The sequence below is a fragment of the Podarcis gaigeae genome (assembly GCF_964106915.1).
Source record: "Podarcis gaigeae genome assembly, chromosome: 8".
In the NCBI taxonomy this organism is placed as follows: domain Eukaryota; kingdom Metazoa; phylum Chordata; class Lepidosauria; order Squamata; family Lacertidae; genus Podarcis; species Podarcis gaigeae.
In genome coordinates, this window is record NC_139684.1 from 24,087,662 (window position 1) to 24,108,446 (window position 20,785).

General features: G+C 46.5%; 1 protein-coding gene across 1 annotated transcript; it reads left to right on the forward strand.

Moving 5' to 3' along the window:
* The first annotated feature begins 14,076 nt into the window (after positions 1-14,076).
* GUCA2A (guanylate cyclase activator 2A) lies at positions 14,077-20,219 on the forward strand. The gene is made up of 3 exons (XM_083751251.1): positions 14,077-14,204; positions 16,254-16,437; positions 18,688-20,219. The coding sequence occupies exons 1-3, from the start codon at positions 14,133-14,135 to the stop codon at positions 18,750-18,752; spliced, it is 321 nt and encodes a 106-aa protein (XP_083607377.1). The 5' UTR covers positions 14,077-14,132; the 3' UTR covers positions 18,753-20,219.
* The last annotated feature ends 566 nt before the right edge of the window (positions 20,220-20,785 follow it).

The window sequence follows — 20,785 nt, forward strand, 5'->3', positions numbered from 1 at the left end:
GGTAATCCTATATCAGGTCATCTTACTGTGAGGATAGCCCTCCAGATGTTCTTGGACTCCAGCTCCCATCTGCCCCAGAAAGCATGGTCAATGGCCAGGGATGATGGGAGTGGTAGTTCAGTGACATTTGCAGGACCACAAGTCCTCCAACTCAGAGCTATAGATTTATGCTTCCTCGGAGCATAAGGAAGACACCTGTCGGATCAGGCCAAAGGTCCATCTGGTCCAGCATCTGTTTCATACAATGGCTGATCAAAAACTTCTGAGAAGACCACAAGTAGAGTCATAGAATCACAAAATCATAGCGTTGGTAGGGACCCCCAGGCCCTTCAACCTCTGCTTAAAAACCTTCAAGGAAGAAGGGTCCACAACCTCCCAAGGGAGACTGTTCCACAGTCAAATGGTTCTTAATGTCAGAAAGTTTTTCCATATGTTTAGTCAGAATCTCCTTTCTTGTAACTCAAAGCCATTAGTTCGAATCCTACCTTCCAGAGCAGGAGAAAACAAGCTTGTCTCCTCTTCCATGTGGCTGCCCTTGGGATACCTGAAAATGGCTATCATTATCCCTCTCAGTCTCCTCTTTTCCATGAAAGGTAGGTCATGAAATTATGTTGTTGTTTAGTCGTGTCCGACTCTTCATGACCCCATGGACCAGAGCACACCAGGCACTGCTGCCTTCCACTGCCTCCCGCAGTTTGGTCAAACTCAAGCTGCTGGCTTCGAAAACACTGTCCAACCATCTTGTCCTCTGTTGTCTCCTTCTCCTTGTGCCCTCAATCTTTCCCAACATCAGGGTCTTTTCCAGGGAGTCTTCTCTTCTCACGAGGTGGCCAAAGTATTGGAGCCTCAGCTCCAATTCAGGATCTGTCCTTCCAGTGAGCACTCAGGGCTGATTTCCTTAAGAATGGATTGGTTTGGTCTTCTTCCAGTCCATGGGACTCTCAAGAGTCTCCTCCAGAACCATAATTCAAAAGCATCAATTATTTGGCGATCAGCCTTCTTTATGGCCCAGCTCTCACTTCCATACATCACTACTGGGAAAACCATAGCTTTAACTATACGGACCTTTGTTGGCAAGGTGATGGTTCTGCTTTTTAAGATGCTGTCTAGGTTTGTCATTGCCATGAAATTATAGTCTTCCCCTATTGTCCCTTGTTGTTCACCCCACCCTTTAAAAAAAAGGCATTCAGAGATATACCACATCTGAAGGCAGGGTTTCCATATAAGCATCAAAGCTAATTGCCAGGCTTCAATTTGTCCATGAATTTGCCTGATCAAAGTGTAAGCATCCATTGGCTGCACACAAATGAAACATTTGCACGCCAGCCATAATCTACACTGCACTGTGGCTCATTTATCACTTATGTTGGCATTCAGAACTGCAATTTTATTTATTTCTTGCAGTGTGGAGTGCTCCTGCCCAGTATTCCAGCCAATCAGGCATGCTTTCTTTGCACTGAAAAAGTGCCCAGATATTGCTAGCAAAACTAATCAAGGGTGGGGGGCAGTTTCTTCTTATCCAGGGCCGGCCTGCCCATGAGGCAAAGTGAGGAGTTGGCCTCAGGCGGCAGATCTGGGCCCAAGGAGTGTACTGCCTCCTCCACCACAGGGGACCATACGACGTCCCTTCCACCACCTCCAAAGGCACTCCCCACTGCCATGCCTATGCCCCCTGTGGTGGAGAGAGTGTGCCATAGTACAGCACGCCCACAGCAGAGGAGGACGAGGGGTGTAGCAGGGCACATCTGCAGAGAAGGAGGCAAGACAGGGGCATGGCAGTGGCAGGCAACAGGGGTTTTGCCTCGAGAAAGAAAACCACCCCGGCTAGCCCCGCTCCCATCCCCTAATCTCATTTTGAGTGCAACCAGCTTCATCTCAGAAATCAGGCAAGTGTGAACATTGCATTTAGTACGACGCAAAAGCAATGCTTGAAGGGCTTCAAGGAAAGTGTTTGTCACCTGTTCTAAGGTACTTCCTGATTTCCAGAACGGCTTAGGACCGCAATACCTCAAGGACCGCCTCATTCCATATGAACCTACATGGACCGTGATATCATCTTTGGAGGCCCTCCTTCATGTGCCCCTTGCTCAAGAGGTTTGGAGGGTAGCAACAGGAGAACGGGCCTTCTCTGCAGTGAAATCTGTGGAATGCTCTCCCCAAGGAAGTTCGCCTGATGCCTTCATTACATACCTTTAGGTGCCAGGCAAAACCGTTCCTTTTTAACCAGGCCCTTGGCTGGTTTGATTGATATCCTATGCCCATTTAAAATGTGTCTCTTTTCTGGGGAGGGGGGTGTTATTGGGTTATTGTTTTTATTTTATATATTGTGATATTTTCTGTGAACCACCCTACGACCTCCAGGTATAGGGTGGTATATAAATTTAATAAATGAATAATAAATAAAATAAGATGACTTTTTTTGGGGGGGGGTGGAATTCCACTGCCTCTACCGTACTTCCTAAACATCTCTTTCCTGTTCTTGTTGTTGAGGCTGCTGTTGTTTCATCGCTTTTTACAAAGCGACTTGCAAAATATTAAAATGCAGAACAAGTTATCAGATATTTAAAATCCATGAGAATAATGATAATAATAATAATAATAAGTCCTTCCATCAAAAAGAAGAGGAAGGACTGATCCTATCCCTACCCCACCCCCCACCAGCTCAAGTTGGTACATGGTGAATGGGGCACAGCCTCGCCAATCTCAGCCTGCCCTCCGCCTGCCCCCACCTGGCTACCTTCGCACTAACAACCAGTCCAGAGGTGACACTACCCATCTGCTTCCTCCTCCTTAGTCTCAGTGCTGCCCCTTGTAAAACTCAGCAGGAAGAGAAGATGGAGACATAACTAGAATGAGTTGGTTCTGGCTGCCATCGACTCTCTGGCGCCACCTACTGTTGGGCTCCCTGCCTTCTGCCCTACCAGTCCTAAAGGGCATCAGCCACCACTGCCTACCCCACCCCATTCCAACATCAAAAGTGGCTAAAATCATGCCACATGGAATTGCAGAGCTGGGAGGGACCCCACGGGTCATTCGGTCCAATGCCCTGCAATGCAGGAATCTTATGCCCACCGTGGGGCTCGAACCCATGACCTTGAGGTTAAGAGTCTCACGCTGTACCAACTGAGCTATCCATAGGGAATCAAAAGCCTGTATAAGCAGGAATCTTTTTTGCTTGGCTTCCCAGCAAAGGTGAGACCAGCAGGTATTATGATGCCCCCAATTCCCTTCCCTGGGGAAAGGAGTGGGAGGCCGATGTTTACAAGCTATATATCTGTTACCTGGGCTGATAAAAGGCAACACCCAGGCAAGCTTTCTCACTCCCGCACAGGCTGGTAAAGAGCAGTTGGTTTCCATGGGAACAAAGGCCGGGCAGCGGGATGAGGAAGCTTCGACATTGTTTGCTGATAAGGACAGGAGGGTGCTGCAAAAGGTTCGCCTCCACCCTAGATTCTGCACATCACCCACCCCACTACATATGGGGAAAGTACCTTTTTGGACATGCAAGTGCACCCCACAGTTATGAGGGGCAATGATATCCCCACCCTCATTTCCTCTCCTTTGTCATTTAGCTGCTTCGCCCTGCCCCGCCAAACGTCACTCCTGAATTCTGCAGAACTAGGATGCATGTGAGCATCCGGAGGGCCACATCTGGCCCTCTCGGAGACCTTCAGCATGGCCTGCATCAGTGGCTAAGCTTCCTTAAGCTGCCGAACCTTTCCCCTGCTGCTGAATTTTGCTGTCTCCCCCTCAGCCTGCACACTGTGCTCCCCAAGCAAATTGTGCTTTCTGCCCCGCTGAAGGCTTCCAAACAGCAGGGTGGTGAAGGGGAGACTGGGAGAGAGAGAGAGAGAGAGAGAGAGAGAGAGAATGGTCCCAACCACCAGACCCTTCTTACAACCAAATATCCTCACAACCAGAGCTTATTTCAGCTGGAACTCACCAGATCTCAGTTCCGGCACCTCTCAGCGGATGCCATTTCCATTATAAGAGAACAAGGGAGGTGTTCATGGTGAGTTCCGGTGTCTCTTTTTCTAGAAAAACAGCACTGCTCACAACCAAATATCTGAAAGGTATGCAGCAAGGAAGATGGAGCGAGCTTGCTTTCTGCTGCTCCTGAGGGTAGGGCCCAAACCAATGGATTCAAATGACAAGAAATGAGATTCTGAATAAACATTAGGAAGAATTTTCTGATGGTAAGAGCTCTTCGACAGGGGAAGAGACTACCTTGGAAGGTGGTGGACTCTCCTCCACTGGAGGTTTTCAAACACAGGTTGGATGGGCATCTGTCTGGGATTCCTGCATTGCTGGGAGCTGAACTAGATGAGCCTCGGAGCCACTTACAGCTCTACAATTCTGTGATTCTACAAATACAGCTCAACTGTTCCAGAAGCGATGCATCTACCGCAGAAAGTAGGTTTGGTGTTGCTGCTGTTTTTGCTCCGAGTCTGAAAGGCTTTTCCGTGCCAGATTGTGGAAGCTGACAGATGATGAAGCCGCTAGCCTAACATTTACAAACCACGATTGCAGGAACCAAACGTGTGGCTTTCCCCAGCTGTTTCAACCCATATTGAAGCCACAAGGATTCTTTATTCCTAGATTGGTGTTGTTGCTTTTCTGCAATGTGCCAAATAACGTCTGTGATTGTAACAGCAGCGGAAACTGACGACAACATTTTAGCTCATTTACAAATCACCAACAATGACAAGAGTAACAAAATAACTCTAACAGGAAAGGAAGAGAGGACGTCTGTACAGAGCCGTCTTTCCCATTAGGCTTTTGCGTTGTGCCAGGGCACTGGCCTCTCAGGGGTGCCCCAGAGAGTGGGGGAGCTGCGAGGCTTTGCCGGTGGCCTCCCTTTCCCTGCATGCCCACCAGCTGTGCCCCATCAACCATGTGGCTGGCGGGCATGCAGCTTGCCTCCAAAGCCTCCGTGAGAGGAGAGAGATCCCTGCAGAGGCTTGGGAAAAGGTTGACAACTATGGGAAATGGGGCAGGGGGTCACTGAAGGGAACTTTGCACCACGGCTCCAGATATGCTTAAGACAGCCTGCTTCTGTAACATTCTAAGCGAACAGAAATTAAATAATAGAACAGGTCTTTCAAACAGGTACCTTTGAAGACAAGGCCGACCCATCTACGAGACAAGGTAAGGTGACCACCTCAGGTGGCAGGTTCCACAGGGCAGCAGATCCCATTGTTGCTCTTTCTTCCTCCCTTGTTCATGATCTTCCCTCACTCCATCCTCCTTGGCAGAGAGGGAGCACCATTTTGAGGTCCACCTCAGGTGCCAAAATGTCTTGGGCTAGCCTGATGAAAGAGGATGCTGCCAACCCACACATCATAGCTATCCGAAGAAAGTTCTGCTCCACCCAAAACATAGCTAAACTATGGGATTTGCGTCCACAAGGTGATTTTCATTTCAATCTTAGTGACAATTCAGTGTCCTTGGTTTGACCTGTGGGCAGCAAGTAAGTTTAAAGAGTAGGGATGGGAGGGAAATTTAATTCAGTTTTCGTTGAAAGGTGAAACTACCTAACTTTCTTCTCCTTCTCCTTCTTCTTCTTCTCCTCCTTCTCCTTCTCCTTCTCCTTCTTCTTGAATATTTCAGGAATGCTTCCCCCATCATTTATTTTATTTTGCCACCCTTTGCCATTGGTCATTTGGTCCTGCTTGAGTCGACAACTGCCGCCGGCTGATCATTTTTTTTGACACACAGAGGGAGGGAAGGAAGCATTGTTCTCACTCTGTACTGGTTTCACAGTGGCACCATATGATGGCATCTGAGGCCTACTCACAATGAGGGTAGTCTTTCCTGGCCCTCGCTCTGGAATCTTGGGACGTGGGGGGGGGGGGAGAATCTTGCCCAGCAACACCAAGGAACGTGATTTCTGCCATTGCTCATTTCACCCTGTAATTCAGCTGTGCACCCTCCCCAATCCCCCATACGTGCCCCCTTGCAACCTGCAAACAGGGTGGCAAAATTGGAAAAGGGGAATTTCACTCAGTATCTGTTGCTTCACTTGCATTCCACCCTCGCCTGCAGTCATCTTTTAGTCGCAGGGCTGAAAATGGCTTGGTTCGCTGCTGTAAAACAGGGTTCTCTCTGCTTCACTTCCAAAGAGCTCAGGGAACTTTGAAATATAGAGCAAGGTTTCAATTTGAGGGCATCTGTTCTGGTGCCTTGACTGCACTGGAACCTGATCAGATTATGCTTACAGAGGAGCTGACCCGTGACATTGCTAACAAACCAAGGCTCAAGTGTTGGATTAATTTTTCATACTTCCATGTGGCTCTGTATGCAATCTGCTGACCATGTCAATCAAGGCCTGGTGGGATAGTAACAGCATGTCTTATTCAGCTACCTCTCTGGTTTCTGTTAAAACGCTGCAGATTTCAGATGGGGAGGCTTAAGAAATGTGATCTTTACAAATTCTGGTACAAACTAACCTGATCTGTAGCTCCTGGAGTAAGATGCCATTTGGAGCTGAACTATTCACACAATTTCACACTTTCTTGATGTTCTAATGCAGTTCTTGACTTTAAAAAAAAGTCAAAATATATTTAGAATGGGAAAGAGGAGAACATCATTTGTACACTTTTTTTTCCAGTCCACTGATCCATTTCACCAGTTCTGGACTTCTGTGTAGATCGGAACAGAACTACAAATCAGAATGCTTCCCTGAATTTTTGCAGTACAGTGGCACTTCAAGAAATGCACACACACACACACACACAAATATTTAATGTAAAGAATGAATACCATGAAACATTTGAATGAAAAGCAGCATAGAAATCTAATAAATCAAAATCAAATATATGTCATTCAGGAGAAGAATGCATGCAAAACACACACAAAATGTGTGTAAGTGTGTACAATTTAAATGTTAAGCTTTTGTGCATTGAATGCCCCACCCCACAAAGAAGGAGATGGAACAGAAGATCTGAGCACACATGAAATGGAAAGGAAAGGGAAATGGGATGCTGTTTCCTAAGACTTTAGCAATGCTTTCCTTGAGAGAAAACACCTTTATAAACGTGTGTTATGAAGGAAAATATTTGCAATTTACACTGGATTCAGCCAGAGTCCTAAGGGCAAGGTAGATTGGACTGATTTGGAGGGATCTGAGTTTCACCCAAGTCAGCTGGAGACAGGCCCAGATTTTGCTGGGTCACACCCTCGAGTTGTAAAGGGTCAGGTCTAAAGAGGAGGCAATGCCTGAGAAGAACCTCAAATACCAGGTAGACAGGCCTGGGGGAGAAACATTTGTCCCAGGTTCTGAGGTTCCCCATTCTTGCTATAAAGGCATGCAAGCTTCCAAGCAGTATAGAGTTATTAGCTGAACAAACTACAGTGGTATCTCGGGTTACATACGCTTCAGGTTACATACGCTTCAAGTTACAGACTCCGCTAACCCAAAAATAGTACCTCAGGTTAAGAACTTTGCTTCAGGATGAGAACAGAAATCGTGCTCCGGCGGCGCAGTGGCAGCAGGAGGCCCCATTAGCTAAAGTGGTGCTTCAGGTTAAGAACAGTTTCAGGTTAAGTACCGACCTCCGAAATGAATTAAGTACTTAACCTGAGGTACCAGGTACAAGAAAATGTTACATGTGATTGGCTACTGAGCTAATGAAAAGGCCATCAGTTTTTGATTCTATATTTCAGGGGTGGCCAACTCCCAAGAGACTGCAATCTACTCACAGAGTTAAAGACTGGCAGTGATCTACTCCCTTCTGCGGGGGTCAGGTCAAAGTTGTTGAGGGGGAAAAGCCACACTATGATTGGATAACAGTTCTATGTCAAATGAATATGTTGGTTATTTTTTGGAAACGTGTCATTCTAAGGATAGCTTTTGTCTTACTTGCACCCCTACTTGCCATTTTCTTTGTGCTTAATCTCACGAGAATGGAAACAGATGGAATAATGGGAAAGAAACCTAGAATTAGTTGGCTCGGCTGGTTATTGCCTCTGGCTGTTGGGCTCTACCTGTTGTTGGGTTCCCTGCCTTCTGTCCCACCTGTCCCAATGAACACTAGTTGCTACTGCTGCAAGCATTACCCTGACTCAGAATAGGCTATCTAATACAAGCCAAGAGTGGGGAACCTGTGGCCCTCAGATGTTTCTGAAGTACAACCTTGTTATCCCTGACCATTGACCATGCTGGCTGGGGCTGATAGGAGCTGGAATCCAGAGGCCATAGGTTCCCCATTCCCGATATAGGCAATTGGATTTGGTGCTGCTGTGAAGACCGTCCCGAGTGAGGGCAATCGTTCCTCTGTTCATTCTGAATTGATTATCCTTTTCGTCCCATGCCACTGGGTTCTTCCAACCAATCACTGACACAAGGGATGAGTACTGTGAGGTAAAAAAAAATACACAGTGGTACCTCAGGTTAAGTACTTAATTCGTTCCGGAGGTCCGTTCTCAACCTGAAACTGTTCTTAACCTGAAGCACCATTTTAGCTAGTGGGGTCTCCTGCTGCCGCCGCACCGCTGGAGCACAATTTCTGTTCCCATCCTGAAGCAAATTTCTTAGTCTGAAGCACTATTTCTGGGTTAGCGAAGTCTGTAACCTGAAGCGTATGTAACCTGAGGTACCACTGTATTATGAAAGCCACCTCTCCCCTTTTGGTTGGTCCTACTAGGATTGCCTTCTGAAAGCTACAGCCTTCTGGATAGATTGCAACCCAGCTCGGGTGGTCGGTGTAAAACCAGCTTTTGACCTTCTTCCTTCCTTTCGTTATCTCATCATATTTATGGTACTGTTATTACCTAGGAGTCAGGGCTCTCATGTGCCTTTGCTGCCCTTTCCAGGAGTTAAAATGTTACCCAAATGGCACCTCTCTAAGTGGCAGCTGATGTCATACATCATGGGACCATCCCAGCCATTTCCATTTACACCAGGCTATTCTGGAGGTCCTTGTCATGAGAGCTATTTCTCTTCCACCCATAAACTGATGAGTCTGTACTTTTGGACCCAAATAAGAGAGTTGTTGCATTATGTACATACTAATTTACAACTAAAGAAAGCATTTCCCCAAAAAACATCATCGTAAGGGTTTACCTTCAACCCACATGAGTGATGTTTAGGGATGGGAAGGTTGGGTGTGTTTCTGGACTTCACTGCCATTTTCAGAAGTTAGTTTTTTGTTGCTGTTGTTTTACAAACTGCTCTGTTTGTCCCTGAAAAAAAAAGATTCCACCTACTTTCACAAAGAAAAGTGCTTGTGAGATTATCCGAGAGCTGACTGTTTCTTCCTTTAATATTTTAAGCTGCTCAGAGGTGTTCTGTGGCCACGCAGTTAAGAAAAGAAAAGAAACCTTGTAAGATGCTTCCAGGAAACGGTTTTGCATCATAACATGCAGCCCCCTCCTGGGGAATTGCATGCAGAAGAAGTTGTCTGCATGGGGCCACCATATTTTATTCACCTGTTCAATGACCGTGGTAGCCTTAGATCATGGAAAAGACCTGTATCTGAAATGCTGGGGACTTGCGTCATGCAATTCATAGGGGTGGTGATCTGTCAAGGATTTTTCTTTGTATTGCAAGGGGTTGGACTAGATCACTCTTGGGTCCTCTTCCAACTCTACCATTCAACAATTATATGAATACCCAGTTCTATGAAGACCCAGTCAGGTCTAGCATGGTCTAGTAGGCACTTTCCTGCAATCCTAGATGGAGAGCAGACAGGAATGTGCATCAATGCCAAGGCCACTTAGGCCACTTAGCCAACTTAAGTCCCTTTAGCCCACTTTGGCCCACTTCAACCCACTTAGGCCCAAACAGACCTACTTCAGTTCACTTCAGCCCACCTTGGCCCACTTAGCCCACTTAAGTCCCCATAGCCCTCTTAGCCATCTTAAGTCCCCAATTAAGTCCCCTTAGCCAAATTAGCCAACTTCTAAATGCATACAAGAATGGGTGCATTCAGAGAAAGTCACACTAAAAAGCTGGTGAATTTTCACTCGGACTGTTCACACACACTGCTTTCCATTGGGGACTATTGCCTAAAAATTGGTATACAGTGGTACCTCGGGTTACATACGCTTCAGGTTACAGACTCCGCTAACCCAGAAATAGTACCTCAGCTTAAGAACTTTGCTTCAGGATAAGAACAGAAATTGTGCTCTGGTGATGCGGCAGCAGCGGGAGACCCCATTAGCTAAAGTGGTGCTTCAGGTTAAGAACAGTATCAGGTTAAGAACGGACCTCCAGAACGAATTAAGTACTTAACCCGAGGTACCACTGTATTAATAGAAATTAGTCCTAAAATGCTGGTGAGTTTTAATGGGGACTTGAAAAAGAAATCCATAAACTGATTTGGAGAACTGCCCTTAAAACTGGAGAATTGGGGAGAAGGTGACATGAGCAGAGTTGCCCTCCCTCTCCCTGCGCATGCTCAGGTTGGTGTCCTTCAAAGAACACGTCAGAAGGCAGTTCCTCTTTCTTCTGATATATGAAAGGCAGCTGCGTCAATTGGCCCCAAGGCTGACATGGAAAAGTTAAACAATAAACCTTCATCACCATTATTTGCAAACTTAAAATGTTGAGCGGACCTTCAAAGATGTGTGACTACCACCCCAAATAAAGCCCTCATGGTAGGTCCTCCTGAGAAATGGGAGGTGGGGAGTTCTCAGGATCCTGGTCCCATCCATCTCCATAATCCTGTGATTCTATTACTATTGTCAGCTTCCATGGTTTATGAATATGTTTATTCTGCTTGGAGTGGTTTTGTTTTAAATGAATTTTAGAGTCCTTGAGTTGAATCCAGAGTTCAGGAGATGTAACAGGCCTGTAGGATGCTGGCTACCTAGCCTCTCCTCCCCATGGGACAGTGTAGCCTGAGAAATTGTCCCGTCCCCCCCCCCCGCCGGTCCACAGCCCACTCCATTCAGTAGGAACCACAAATCCTCAGCCCACACCAACCTGCCCATTTCTGAAGATCTGCATCAGGAGACCTGTTGTGGTCGCTGCTGCCTTCAGAGCTGCAGGTGGTGGCCACTGGAAGCAAAGCCTTCTTAGTGGTGGCACCCCAGTTGTGGGATGCTATTTCCCAGGATGCCCTGTTGGTGTTTTCCTTTTGGCAGCCCGTCAAAACTTCTTTTGTTGTCCGGGGCTTTTAATGGGAAAGTTTTAACTGTGCGTTGATTGCTGCCTTTATGAGGTGCTCCTTTGCATGTCTACTCAGAGGTAAGCCCCACTTAATTCGATGGGACTTACTCCCAGGCAGATGAGAACAGGAGTGCAGCCTCGCAGTTGGTGTAACTTCAATTGGGGGTTTAAAATGTATCAATAGTTTAATATGCAAATTAAAGAAATTAAGCTCCTCCCACCAACTTCCCCTGCTTTTGCATTATAGCATTGTTCCGGCTGCCTTGGAAGCTTCTACTGAAAGGTGGCCTTGGAAAATTAGAAATAAAATTAACAGGTCGTCGTAGGTTTCCCTTGAACCAAGGGAAAGTTAAACATAAGCAATTGTAAAGCAGAATGGAATGGGTTGTTACTTTATATATACTTTCAGGAATGTTTATTATAGGGCGAGCAGTTGCACAACTCCTATCTACTTCAAAACTAAAGCATGCGTTGTATCTTTTGCTGCCAGGAAAGAACAGGTAGCTACCTCCAAAGTACAACATGGCAAAATACAAAAAACAAACAAACACAACTTTCTTCATGTAATGGTTGGCTTTTCTTAGTGGAGGGCTGCAGTTGCAGGCTGAGGGCAGTCAACAGCAGCAAATCTTAAACTCAGTTCTCTGTGTTTCCATGTTAGTTTACTATTTTTCTTCTTCTAAAGTCTCCATGAAAACTCACCCACATTTTAGCACACATATCTGCTAGCCTACATATTCTCGTGCGCAACTTCCCCTAATACAGTCATACCTCAACTTACAGACACCTCAGGTTGCGTTTTTTTGGGTTACGGACGCACCAAAACCCGGAAGTACCGGAACAGGTTACTTCCGGGTTTCGGCGGTCGTGCATGCGCAGAAGCGCTAAATTGTGCTTTGTGCATGCGCAGAAGCGCCGAATCACAACCCGTGCATGTACACACATGGTACTGCGGGTTGTGAACATGCTTCCCGCATGGATCACGTTCGCAACCTGAGCGTCCACTGTACATACATTCTTACAAAGCAATGTAATGTATTTTTGCATGTCGTTCTCACTAATAGGTGGAATCTAGACACATATTAAAAAAAAAAACTCGGTGGAAATGCTTTTTTTAAGCGTTTTGAAAAATATATTGAATTTGCCATAAGCTCACCATCGCCATCTAGTGTCACATTTGTATAATGCACGTAAAACACACTTAAAACGTTATATTTGCAGCTGTATAGCTGAGTCCATAGATGCATTTCAATGCCCACTTCTGGGCCATAGCATATGTATTTTTGTACACATTCCTTGTCTGAAGATCCTGCATTGCAAAATTCAAAGAAATTCGAATTTCAAAGGATGGCTTTATTTCAGTATACAAACAGTTTGGGGGAGTGCATAGTGAGTAGATTTGCCTCTAAATGTGAACTGAAAAGATCTGGAGAACACCAGGATGGGGAAAGCTAAGTTAGAACGTCTCAGAAGTGAGGCAAGCACCTCTGAGACTCTATTGCAACAAGTAACAGCCTCCCATTTGGATTACTGCAATGTTTTGCACATGGGGCTGCCCTTGAAGAGGATCCAAAAGCTTCAGCGACTGCCAGAATGTTAACCAGTTCTAAAGGAGTTGTATTAGCTTCATACCCACATCTGGGCCAAATCCAACACAAAAATGTAACATCAATTGAAAACATCAGTAAAATCTGGGGGTAAAACAAACACTGTCCAAAGGCCTGCCTGACCTTCATGGATTTTGTAAGACAGGCATAGGCAAACTCGGCCCTCCAGATGTTTTGGGACTACAATTCCCATCATCCCTGACCTCTGGTCCTGCTGGCATAGAAATGATGGGAGCTGTAGGCTCAAAACATCTGGAGGGCCGAGTTTGCTTATGCCTGTTGTAAGACATCTAACAGAAAGCAGGCACAACTCCTGTCTGTCTTCAATTGGCAAGGAGTTCCACAGGGCAGGGCCTGCCAGGTTAAAGGCTTGGTCCTTTGTGAAGGCCAACTGAACCTCAAGGGCATAGATGACCACCCAAATGCCCCATCAGATCTCAGCGGTGGAGGTGGAGCATAAGGAATTAAGCAGTCCTCCTTTTGGCCCAAGCACTTTAGGGCTTTGTGAATTCACATCAAAACCTTGAAGCTGGTTCAGATCCTATTTGAAGCAGGAATTGTGTATGCCACAACGGCTGCAAGTATACTTCTGGCTCAGAAATGGAAATCACAGGAGATTCCAACATTGGAAGAATGGCGGAGTAAGATGGTGGAATACGTTGAGTTAGCAAAGCTGATGGGGAAGATCCTGAATCAGCACGATGAACTGTTTCAAAAGGACTGGAGCAAATTTATATTATATATGAAAGAATATTGTAAACATCTGAAAACGTTTGGAGCTTTGAGTTGAAATATTTTGCAATGACAATATAAGGAACTGATTTACATTTAACAAGGGGAAATATAAAAATAAGACAGAAGGTAAAAAAGTGGTTATAGAAATGTTAAGATTAAAGTAAATATATATGGAAGTCAGGAAGAGGGGCGGGAGGAGGTTAATGCTCTGGTAAGAGCGAGCTTTGAGTTTATTGATGTATGTATGGCTATTGTGATTACAAAAATTGAAAATGTAATAAAAATTATTTTAAAAAGAAATGAAGCAGGAGTTGCTCAGCAGCCTACAGGATTGGGCCTTGGCGTGGTCCCCCTGCCCTTTGGCTCTTAAAGCTATCCACCCATCACCTGCTGGCGGCTCCATCCCAGCTGGGATACGGCAAGCAAAGTTCGTAGAAGGAAACACTCTTCTGACAAAGTGCCATAAAACAACAAAGATGTCAATGTTTTCTGGGCGGAGGCATTTCTTTGGGGCTATCACACTTCACAAACTGCCTAGGGGGTTGTCACCATCCTAGCCGGTGCCAATATACCTTAGTTATTCAATAACTAGAGGGCATCCTTTAAAAATCCAGCTCCGTCGCTGTTGAGCCAGTCCGCCCTGACATTCCAAGTCAGAATCAGAATCGTGACTCACCATGAACACCTACCTGGTGGCCACAGTCTGCCTGAGTGTGCTGGCCGTCCTCTCAGATGGGGTTGAAGTCAAGGTAAGAGTTGTGGTATCCTCCCAGGATCGCCTTTCTGCCCTTATGGCATCACCTTGAAGGAAAGGGCTGTAGCTCAGTGGCTAGAGAACTGGATTCCTAGATGCCTTCAGTCCCAGGTTGAATCCTTGGCATCTCCAAATAGGGTGAAGATAGACCTTTCCCAAAGACCCTGGGCAGCTACTGCCCGTCAGTGTAGGTGACAGCAAGATATAAGTAATAATGTTCTGACCTGATGCAGGGCAGCTTCTTTTGTTCATATCTGGACAGCTTTCCATTTAGAACTGGAATCTTTAGTTTTAAGTGAATGGACAATAGCAGAGGATTAGAGCATCAGCTTTGCAAGAGAAAGTTCCCAGGTTCAGTCCTTGCCATCTCCAGGAAGAGACCCCAATCTAGAACCCTGGAGAGCTGCTGCCAGTCTGTGTAGACCAGGGTTTCCCAAACTTGGGTCTCCAGGAGTTGTTGGACTACAACTCCCAAGTGTGGGAACACTGGTATAAATTATACTGAACCAGATGGGCCAATAATCTGACTCAATACAGGGCAGCTGCATATTGATCACTTTGGGCTTTAAGTCTGGGAGGTCTTAGACCCTGTGCATGTCCACTAAGAGATGAACTTCTATAATCTTAATTGAGGGAGGCGAAACAAAGGAGACCCCTAAAGGAATAGCTTACAGCAAACAGTGGGTCCAGTTAATCATTTACCAAATGATATGTACACAGTCAGACTATTAGCAGAACAGTGAATTTACCAAGCAGCCACATGGCCACTATTATTGAGAATTATTTTTCCTCTTTCTGCTTTGCTCTGTACTGGAATCCACCCCACCCAAATACTGGGAGAATCTCTAAAACAAATGATGGATTTGGACCTCGCACAGTTTGACACACCCTTCCCGTCACACCATTTACATGCCTTTCTCCTCCTTGCCTTATTGATGGGCATGTGTGCATTGAAAAACAACCACACTGCAACAAAGGAATTTTGATGCGGCTGCACCGTGTGATTGCCTGGAGATTCTTTTTCTGCTGTGTTTGAGCTGATGTGCACACGCATGCCAGCATATTGATAAAACACCCCATGAAAAGAATCTTGATACAGTTGGATGCACATTGGCAGGGCGGGGGACAATTTTCAGCCAGAGGGCCACACCTCTATTACATAAACTTGTAGGGGCCACATGATGGTGGGGAGGGAGTCAGGGGGGAAAAAATGGAGAAATGAATGTAGATTTTACCTTTGGGGCTCGTTTCTACACACACACACACACACACACACACACACACGGAAACTAGCCAATGTACAAACATAAAATTTGGCCCCTGGAAAGTTGTTCACAGAGAAATGAGACCTTGGGCTGATTAATTTTTTTAAAGGTTCCCTGTTCTACTGTAGCTTTATAGAGGGTTTGTGCATTGTTAGTTTTTAGCAGTCTCCAGGCAGGCTAGGCTCCTTGCAGAGCGCAGGATTTGATCAGTCAGCGCAGCCTTGGAGAATGGTCTTCTGAGAACATGCCTCTATCTTTATTGCTTTGCAAATACATGCTGGGCAAGGATAAGCCTTGCCCTTGAAATTTCCCAGCCAAGGGATTTGCTTGAAGAGCAGGTTCCTTCACACAAACACACGCAGGTTTCTAAGTTACAGTTTGACCTTTTCAGTGGGTCTTCGTGCATGAGGATGTTCCTGGCAAGGCTCTAATGTGCAGTGGTGGCTGATGGGTCAGAAGGCAGGGGGACCACAACAGTAGGAGGAGACAGACCCAATGGCACACAGTGACCAATAATTCTGTTTGTCCCTCTGATGAATTCTGTAAGGGCAGATGACAGCAGATCCCAATGTCTTCCCCCTCCTTCTTCCTAATGTAGATTTTCCCTCACCCCTTCTTCCCTGGGACAGATGGAGGCACCATTTTGGGGTCTAACTCAGGTGCCAAAATGTATCGGGCCAGTCCTGGCACCAAGACTGGGGAGGAGGGAGAAGGAACCTATTACATGCCCTACCGTGGGCAAGTGATGGTGATACTCTGTTCTAATTTCCCCTGGGCAGGTGGGAGACTACGTATTCCCCTTGGAATCAGTGAAGCAGCTGGAGGGCTTCTTCAAGGAGAGATCCAAGAACATACGCACGCGCATGGGTGCCACATTTGGTGCATGCAAAGATCCGAAAATGCCCTCAGAGTTTGCACCAGTCTGTGCATCCCCCAGAGCGGGAATACTGCTCCGACAACTCGGTATGTGGTGATGGTCAAGTGCATGCATGAGAAGGTGGGATGACTCCTCGGCTTTGAACAGCCAGACAGAAGAGGCATATTCCAGATGGGCCTCTGTGCAAGTTTGCTTTGCAGCTAGAATATCAGACCAGCCCTGCTCATCTTACCCAACATCCTATTCTCATAGTGATCAACCAGATGCCTGGGGGAAGCCCAGAAGCAGGACCAATGAGCCCAAGACCCCTCTTCCCATCTGCAATTCTCAGATGCTGGTACTCAGAGGCATACCACCTCTACTCGTGGAGTGAAAAACTAGTAGCCATTGATAACCTCACCCTCCATTGTCTGATCTTCTTGTAAAGTTGTCCAAGTTGGTAGACCTCACTGCCTCTTGTGGGAACGAATCCCCCCAGTTTAACAGTTGACCCCTTGAAGGAAATGCTTTATCTAGACCCTTGGTTCCCAACTTGGGGCACATGCCCCCACAGGGAGGCAATTTCATTTTTAAAGGGGGCAATTTGAGAATGAGTCATTAACATTAACAGTTAATGGCCTTTTAGGCTTCCTCCACATGAATTCACATTTGGAAGAATAAGAATTATATATTGGGGGGGGTGTCAGGATTTTAGAGATGCTTGGGGGGGGGCATGGCAAGAAAAAAAATGTTCAGAACCACTGATCTAGACTGTCCTGAATCTTCCAACACTCACGTCATTGGATGGCCCCATTGGGTTCTAAAATTACAAGAGAGGAAGGCAAACTTTGATCCAGCAGAAATCTTCTGGGGTCTTATTCCTCCTCCTCTCCTCGGATGGCTTTAAAGGGGGATTTGACAAATTCATGGGAGAAGAAGGCTATAAATGGCTACTTGCCACAATGGCTGTGCTCTGTCTCCACTGCAACATTTTCCAGAGGAGTAACAAGGGCTGTCTTAAGCATATGCAGCACTGGGGTGCAAAGATCTGCCCAGCGCCGACCTCAGGTTGCCCAGTCCCAGGTGCACAGGAGGGCAGAGCTGGCCGGCCACCTCAGCGTCTCGCTGGCTCGGTCACCCCCGAACTTGCAGCGCAGAGCCGCCTGTAGCAAAAGAGCCTGCCGTGGTATTCCGACTGGTGGGCGGGTTCTTCTCTGGACTCAGCTCTCGGGCCCCGGACTCTTGGCCTGGCGCCCCTGAGAGCCCAACGCCTGTGTGCCCCACACCCCTAGTGCCTATGGGTAAGACGGTCCCGGGAGTAACCATGTTTGTATGTTGCTGCACAAACAAGAGAATTTTCTTGTGACACCTTGAAAAGCAACAGGCTTATGCTGGGGACTAGTCCTCAAAAGGTTATGTCATAATAAATGTGTTAGACTCTAAAGTGCCTCTAGATTCCCTGTTGTTGTTTTCCTACTTGCTAGGTGTCAGGGACTGGGCAGAGGAGGAATGGTGGAGACTGCCTCCCCATCCTGACTCTTCCAAAGAAGGAGAAGAAGACAGTTCAGGATTGCAACAGGGGTTTTAGGGAGGTCACAGCTCAGAGGCAGATGAGGGGGAAAGCTGGGAAATAATGGGAGAGGAGGAGGGAGAGGACGCATGGGGGGGGGGTGACAGCTGACAGGCACAGTGTCTTTAGAAAGCATTCCAGACCCTCCCTCCCAGACCTGATGAGCCTTGAAATTAGGAGAGCAAAGAGCTCAGCGAAAAAGCGCCCAAGGGCACCTGTAGGGGAGGTGATGACAATGAAGAATGAGGAAGGGGGTGGAAAGTCACTCAGGACAACACCATTGTCCAAGAGGCTGTGTTCCAAAGCCTCTCTCTGTAAATATTGAATAAAAAGCGGAAGGTAATAAAGTTTTCCTTGTCTTTGTACATCCCTGGCAACCAGCTGTGGGAGTTGCTTAGAGCCGCCTGACTCTAGGGAGTGAGACCTCCCTCTTAATAGGCTTCCTAACCAGTGCTACCCTCCTTCTCAATAGGCTTCCTAACCCGGATCGAGGCCAGATCTAGGCCAGGGATGAGGAAACCGACGCCTTCCAGATGTTCTTGAACTACACTTCCCATCATCTGTGGCCATTGGCCATGCTGGCCGGTGATGATGGCAGCTGAAGTCCAACATCTGGAGGCCGAGAGGTTCCCCATCCCTGGTGAAGTGACATGGTTGAGAAGATTAGCGGTGAAGCCCCAGGGGTACACATGGATCCCCTCCCCTCTCAGTCCCAACTGGAGTACTTGAGTCACCCAAAGACTCGCCCCAAAGTCACCCAAAGAGTCTTTCTTTTTCTTTGCTTCAGAAATGATCAGCGCAGATGCTGCAACCTGTGAGATTTGTGCCAACGTTGCCTGCTCTGGATGCTAATGAAGAAGAAGACCACCACCATCTCTGCTGGCTTTCTAAGTGGATCCTGACAACTGGCCCTTGCTGCTACTGCTGCCTTTTCCTCATCCAAACTAACAGAGGACACCTCTGCCCACTTGCACAGATTGGCTGGGCCATTGTGTCCCTGTTGCTGCTACACAGCCTTGGCTTCCTGGACCCCCTCCCTAAAACCTCTATGAGCACAATTCAGAGTTCATGTCGGAGGGGAGAGTGCAAAGGACAAGAAGTTGGGCTGGGGAAGAAAGGAGAATGGTTGAAAGGAAGGTGATTGGTCACTGCAAAAAAATAATAATAATGACATCAGTTCCCTGTAATTTTTCTTCTGCTTTTTAAAAATTGAAAACCAGCTGTGTGAGTTTGCAAATGGGAACAGAAAAAAAGGGTGGGTAGAGGAAGTTTTTGATGCCAGACATGTTTCCTAGTCAAAATCTAGACTTGGCTGTATTTCCCCCTGAACAGGCTCCAGATACATTTTCCCCTATAGGAAGAAAAGCATCTGGGGTGACATTTTGAGCAAAAGGGGCAATCTGGCTCCCCTCTCCTCTACCTAGTCTTCCCTCAAGATTACAACCTCCTGCAGCTGATTCTCAATGAGAAGTAATATTAGATCTCAGGAATGTTAGATGCTGCCTAAAGTCATTTTTTCACCCCTCACACTGCCATTCTTAGGTCAGTTCTCCACATTTCCGCACCTGTTTGTCATTTTAAAAAGCACTCGGGGAAATTCACCAGCATTTTGGTGCAAATTTCTCTTAAAATGCACACATTCCCATGCGATTTCCCCTAACATGAATATTTTTGCAAAGCAATTTCCCCTAATATAATGCATTTCTGCCTGCTATTTTCACTGTTGTAGGTACATGCTTATCCATACTTTCGCCTAGTATACATTTTTTTTGGCTGGAGAGCTGCATTGCAAAATCTAGAGGGGTACGGATCTGGAACAATGGCTGTGCTTCAGCCAGGAAAGTACAAATCAGGCACTTTAAGCTTTAAATGCAAACTGAACTGAACTGAATCTCTCCCCTATCACAACCCAGCAGCCAGTTTCTGACCACCAGCTTTGGGGTGCATGGCAGCGGAGTATAGTGGTAGCAGAGAGGAACCAGAAATCCCAATTTCTTTCCAGCATTTTCCTTCCATCCCCAGCAAACCTTTCCTGTTCCCATGGTCCCCCTCTTCCTCTCCTCAGAGGCAGTTGATTTGGACGATGCCCCTGCTTGTTGATAGCCACACATTTTAAAATGAAATCAATATGCAGACTAAAACACTGTGTAGCTCACATAACACTTCTATTTGAGTTTAAATACCCTTTTGTTCTCTGTTGGTGATTTGGTCGTTTGGTTTTGATGGTGATCTCTTAAGCAAAACTGGCTTCTGACTTGCAAAACTGGCATCCTCATGGATATCCCTGTTTGGTGTGTCCAAAATAAAGATTTCCAGTGCACTGATGCTCTCTGCCTTTACTACTTTGATGTGAAAATGATTTGGCTCGTAGAAGAAGAAGAAGAAGAAGAAGAAGAAGAAGAAGAAGAAGAAGAGGAGGAGTTTGGATTTGATATCCCGCCTTTCACTCCCTTTAAAGAGTCTCAAAGCGGCTAACGTTCTCCTTTCCCTTCCTCCCCCACAACAAACACTCTGTGAGGTGAGTGGGGTGAGAGACTTCAAAGAAGTGTGACTGGCCCAAGGTCACCCAGCAGCTGCATGTGGAGGAGCAGAGATGCGAACCCGGTTCCCCAGATTACGAGACTACCGCTCTTAACCACTACACCACACTGGCTCATTTTTTTATTTATACCCCCGCCCATCTGGCTGGTTTTCGCCAGCCCCATTTCCCCAAAAATTACCTGTTGCAAGGAAAAAAACTCTCTCCATGTAGGTATTAAGTAATAATAATCATACTACTGCCAAATTATTATTTATACCCCACCCACTTGGCTGGGTTTCCCCAGCCACTCTGGGTGGCTCCCAACAGAATATTAAAAACCACGACAAAACATCAAATGTTAAAA